Raw genomic sequence first — 5,032 nt, 5'->3', positions numbered from 1 at the left:
CAGTCTCTCTGTCTGTCTCTGTCTCTGTCTGTCTGTCTCTCTGTCTCTCTGTCTCTCTGTCTCTGTCTCTGTCTCTGTCTCTCTGTCTCTCTGTCTCTGTCTCTGTCTCTCTGTCTCTCTGTCTCTCTGTCTCTGTCTCTGTCTCTGTCTCTGTCTCTGTCTCTCTGTCTCTCTGTCTCTCTGTCTCTGTCTCTCTGTCTCTCTGTCTCTTTCTCTAACCAATTCACTGTCTCTGTCTGTCTGTCTCTCTGTCTCTCGGTCTCTCTCTCTGTCTGTCTCTCTGTCTCTCTGCTCTCACTCTGTCTCTCCTTTCTCTCTGTCTCTCTCAGTCTCCCTCTCTAAGTCTCCCTCTCTAAGAAATTAAAAAAAAATGTGTGAGCTCGAGTTTCGATTTGCACGATTGTCATTTTGGTCAAGCTGAGATTTTGTCGCTTTTGGGCCAAATGGACCTACGGGGGTGTTTGGACCATTTGTGTAGTGTCTCGTCTCATGCAGCCTCTGTCAAAATCCCAAGTCAATTGGCGCAACGGTCGCCAGGTTATAGTGACCTCAAATAGGCTGGGTCGTGCCATTGCTGAGAAACTCAGTCAAAAGCTCTCCATCGAGACCCCTGGCAAAATCCTTACGGACGCGCTGGTGTGAGGCTAGCTCGGCCCACAGGGCAGCTTCGTCCACCGTCTCAAAGGCACCAGAAAGCCCTCTTTCTCCTCTTTCCAACGATACCGGAATCGCCGAATGTCAGAAAATTCGAGCTTACACAAAATACTGAAACCACTCACGCTCGCTCGTGCGGCGACTTTATTTTCCAATGTATTTGGTTCACCCTCTATTTTTTTATAATTTGCCTCTCGGATCATTTTGGATCGATTTCGGCGGCGGCGTCACCGTTGATGAGGTACGGCAGTTGGCAGTGGCAGCGGCAGCGGCGGAGGTCGTGGTTGGCAGAGGGAGTAGCTTGGCCTCTTCTCCACGCTGTCCCGGAACAGGAAGACTGTGTTTTAAATCCTCGGTTGACTACCCCTGCTCTTACATCAGTGTGTGTGTGTGTGTGTAGAGCGCGAAAAAAATTTTGAGACCACACACACGCGTGCAGGACAACAACAGCGCGACCCGACGTGACGCGGCACTCGTCCAACTTCTTCTTCTTCTTCTTCTTCTTCTTCTTCTTCTTCTTCTTCTTCTTCTGGAGCTGCATTCGCAGTGGTGAGGGGTGGCTTTGGTGGTTGGTGGTTGGCCGGGCTGTGCGTGTTTATCCTTCAAGTACGCTCGCTCATCGACAGGTGTTGTGGTTGACGGGGTGGAAGTGCTGGCAAGAGATTTGAGCTCGACAAGATGGGGCAGGCGGCAGCTCGGGAGCTGAAAAAGCCCGTTCGAGATACGGAGCGGGCGCTGCTCAATGGCCTGCACGGTCCCCATATCGCCCTTGGTGCCTGCGGTATCCAAGGTGCGTTGTTGTCGCTCGTCCGACTCACGCCCCCAGCATGCCCTTCTCATTCTCACAACACTGGCCTCACATCCCGCACCATCCGTCCTCGTTGGCATCGTGCAATTCCACAGGTTATCGCCGGAACATGGAAGACGCTCACATTCTCAACAACGATCTCCTTGAAGATGGATCCGGTTTGGTCCTGATTGCCTGCTTGGATGGACATGGCGGCCGTGCCGCCGCCCTCTCGGCCGCCCATGACCTGCCACAAAAAGTCGCGGCGGCGTTGCGTCAGGTCTCGGATCGAAGTGCTTTGACCGACGACGCATTGGAGCAGCTCATGATCGATGCTTGCAAATCCACCGACCATGATCTTCCCTCCCACATTCCCAACTTCCGCACCGTTGAGGTTGGTGCAATGGAAACCCCCATGACCCGGCTTTCTCACCTCCTCAACAATCTGATGGTAGCCCCTTCCTCCTTTCCCCGTTGGTCATCCATCCCACGCTCACGTGGCGTCCCTTTTCATGGTTGGCAGGACATGGAGGATCCCGGGTCAACGTGTGTCGGGGCGCTGTTGCTTGAAGATCGCCTCGTCGTGTTTAACATTGGTGATTCACGCGCTGTCCTGGCTCAAGCCATTGATTCTCCCGACGCCCTCCTCGCCACGCGTGACCACAAACCACAAACCCCTTCAGAACGCCAACGCATCGAGGCCGTACGTGCATGCCCTCATGTCCCCGGACCGCCTGCTCGTGTTATTCTGTGGCCTTGACGCACACTCATATCCTCTTGCTTGGACCTCGCTCGCTTTCCTTCCGCTCGTGATCAGGCTGGCGGCTTTGTGGCAGGCAATCGTGTCTGCCAATCACTGGCCGTCTCTCGCGCATTTGGTGACTTTTCTTTCAAGGATCCAAACATCAAACCTGAAGAGCACATGGTCACGTGTATTCCAGTACGTCGATCCCACCTCCTGTCAAAAAAAAAAAAAATTACTCTTTCTCTCTCTCTCTCTCTCTACCTTTCCCGCCACCTTCAACTCTTGTTGCTCCGCTCCTCGCCTCACTTGAATCTTTGCGCAACCCTTCCCCCTCATCCCCAAAACAAATCAGGATATTACCATTGTCCCCAGAAATGAGAACCTAGAATTCATCATTTTGGCCTGCGACGGCGTGTGGGACGTTCTGCGCAGTGAAACCGTCGTTGGCATGGTTCGCGAGGAACTCTTATCTGAGGTTTGTATGCGCACGTTGTCTGCACTTCATGTAGGAGATTCCCCTTTTTCCGCGGTCTTGCCCGGGCCCATGCCCCTCACTCCCACCCTGACCTTCCATTCCTCCGTGCCTGGCTCGCGCGCTTGCTAGGCGGCGCTCGATGCGGTTTGCCAAACCGTGGTTATGGACGCCCTTCAACGTGGTAGCTCAGACAACATCTCTTGCTGTATCTTGACTCTGGATGGAGCCAAGCGAAGCACCGACGTTGGGGGCATGATCGACGACATGTTTGTTTTTGGCGATGAAACTGGCGAAACCGCCTCACCGCCAGCCGAGCAGAGCCCCGTCACTCCCCGTGCCGCAGCCTCGAAGCCCAAACTAGATCCCAAACCCGTGGTGGCCCCCGGTACTCCAGGTTCGCGACCAACCCTCAAGGTCAATCACATGAGCCCGCTCGAGGCTTCGACCGCCTCCCCGCGCAAGTCCCGCCAGCGCGCCTCTGTTCGCGACAATGTTTTTGGTACCGACCAGAACGTGACTCCGGTTGCCGCCACCGTTCCCCCTCCAGTGGCCGTCTCGCCTGGCGCCCTAAGCGAGGATGACGAAGAACCCTCAACCCCTGTCGATCAAATGTTCACACCTTCAGTGGCCCTCGTCGACACGCCCTCGCCCCACGGCAGCAAGTTGACAACATCAAGCTCCGTGCCGCCGGCGGGCCCTCAACAGCCTAACAGCACCGAAGATACGCCAAAGCCCGAATCTCGCTCGGCCCTCGAGACGCTGGCCGATCAAGCTGCCGAGGCCAGCCCCATGAAAACAAGCATGAACAGCGAGCCTAGCAGTGAGCCAACTTCTGTTGTGTCTCACATTGCTCCTGACAGCGCCCCTGAACCTCAGCACAAGGCCGAGAAGTCTGGCGAGCCAGAACGAGGGTCACAAGCGGCAGCCGAAGAAGAGGAAGAGGTAGGTCGTCATGATGGTCGCTTGAGGTTGAGGTGTGACGCAGGGGTTCCATCATCATCAAAAGTTTGCTCTTTGGTCATGTGACTCATCCAAGTTGCCGTTGAAACTAGGTCAAGCTCCCTGTCTCGGCTGATCTGAAACGCCTGAAGAAGATGACGGTTGTGAGTCGCAAGGCATCAGGCAAGGTCGGGCGCAGCCGAGGTAGCGTTCGCAACGTTTTTGACCTGCAAGATGGCGACGTTGGAGAGGAAGAAGTCTGAAAGGACACAACTGTCTGCTGATGGTGTGACATTACCTAAGCTTGCCCAGCTGCTTGCTTTGCCTCCTCCCTGCTCTGTCGCATGTCCATATCATGCTGTGGCGACTGAAGAGCTGAGCTCCTCCTGTTCCCTTATTTTTTCTGTCGCCCTGCCCTGTTTTCTTCCGCAATTGATCGTGCCATCTATTTTATCCAGGACCGCAGTGATGGTCGCTCATTTCTTCTGTTGTTCAATTTTTTTTTAAGTGTTGAAAAAGGTTTGATGCTGATGGTGAGTAAAACAAGGACGGGTACTTGCACAGCGAGACAAAAAAAAGGGGCGAAAAACAAGCCCAAGACACCTGTGACGATGGTCTCTTGAGAAGCGTGTAGCTGGCACGGACAGCAACTGGGCACGCAGCCGAAATGAAGGCGGTGCGCCATACGCCGAGACAACACCCACAGGCACGAGTATGGAATAAACAAGGACAAGAACGTGAGGACGGGCGACCATGCACGAGAAAAATGGAGGCCCAAAAGCACAAAAAAAAGGGAGGGCACAAACTGTACGCTCCCAGGGTACCAAAGGCAAGCGGTCCACATAGGTCCAGCGGGCCAATATAACCACCAGCAGCAGGGCTTGTCTGTATTCACAGTGAACAAAGACGACAAGAAAACACCAAAGCGGCGGCGAGAAGGGCGTGCGCGTGCACGATCCAACCCAAAGAATATGCATGCAGGACATTCTAAAGACGCATCGGAACAAAACGACAAACGGAAACACAGGAACAGGTAGAACATGCAGCGGGAAACCCCATGGTTTGTTGTTGTTGTTTTTTTTTTTTTGAGGGTGTGTGGTGTTTTGTTGTTTTTATGCAGATTTGTGATTTGTGGTAAGGCGCAAGCAACTCGAGAGAGATGGCTGCACATGGCACATGCATGCACACAACGGAAAAAAAAAAAAGGAGAAAAGCAAAACAAAACGGTGCAAGGATCAGAGATGCCGAGCGCGAGATTGCTCAGATGACGTCGGGCGCGGCGGCGGCGGCCTCGAGCTCGCCATCAAGCACCACGTCGGCAGCCAAGTCTTCGTCGTCGTGCTCATTCTGGACTTGGTTCTGAGCGTCGGCGGCGGCCGAAGGTTGGGAAAGAATGCGCGTAGGGCAATCAATGTTGAGGGAGGCGCTGGTG

The 5,032-nt window shown here is 54.2% G+C and overlaps 1 protein-coding gene across 1 annotated transcript; it reads left to right on the top strand.

Moving 5' to 3' along the window:
• Positions 1-1,332: 1,332 nt before the first annotated feature.
• MONBRDRAFT_28624 (uncharacterized protein) lies at positions 1,333-3,863 on the top strand (the record flags this gene model as incomplete). Its single annotated transcript, XM_001749055.1, has 7 exons — positions 1,333-1,444; positions 1,558-1,835; positions 1,965-2,144; positions 2,259-2,381; positions 2,539-2,661; positions 2,791-3,603; positions 3,714-3,863. 7 exons carry the CDS (start codon positions 1,333-1,335, stop codon positions 3,861-3,863), a joined length of 1,779 nt encoding a protein of 592 aa, XP_001749107.1.
• Positions 3,864-5,032: the final 1,169 nt, after the last annotated feature.

This window comes from Monosiga brevicollis, genomic scaffold, assembly GCF_000002865.3.
Source record: "Monosiga brevicollis MX1 MONBRscaffold_27 genomic scaffold, whole genome shotgun sequence".
Classification (NCBI taxonomy): Eukaryota; class Choanoflagellata; order Craspedida; family Salpingoecidae; genus Monosiga; species Monosiga brevicollis.
The sequence above is the reverse complement of the archived record's forward strand: the minus strand, read 5'-3'. Positions and strand labels throughout refer to the sequence as shown.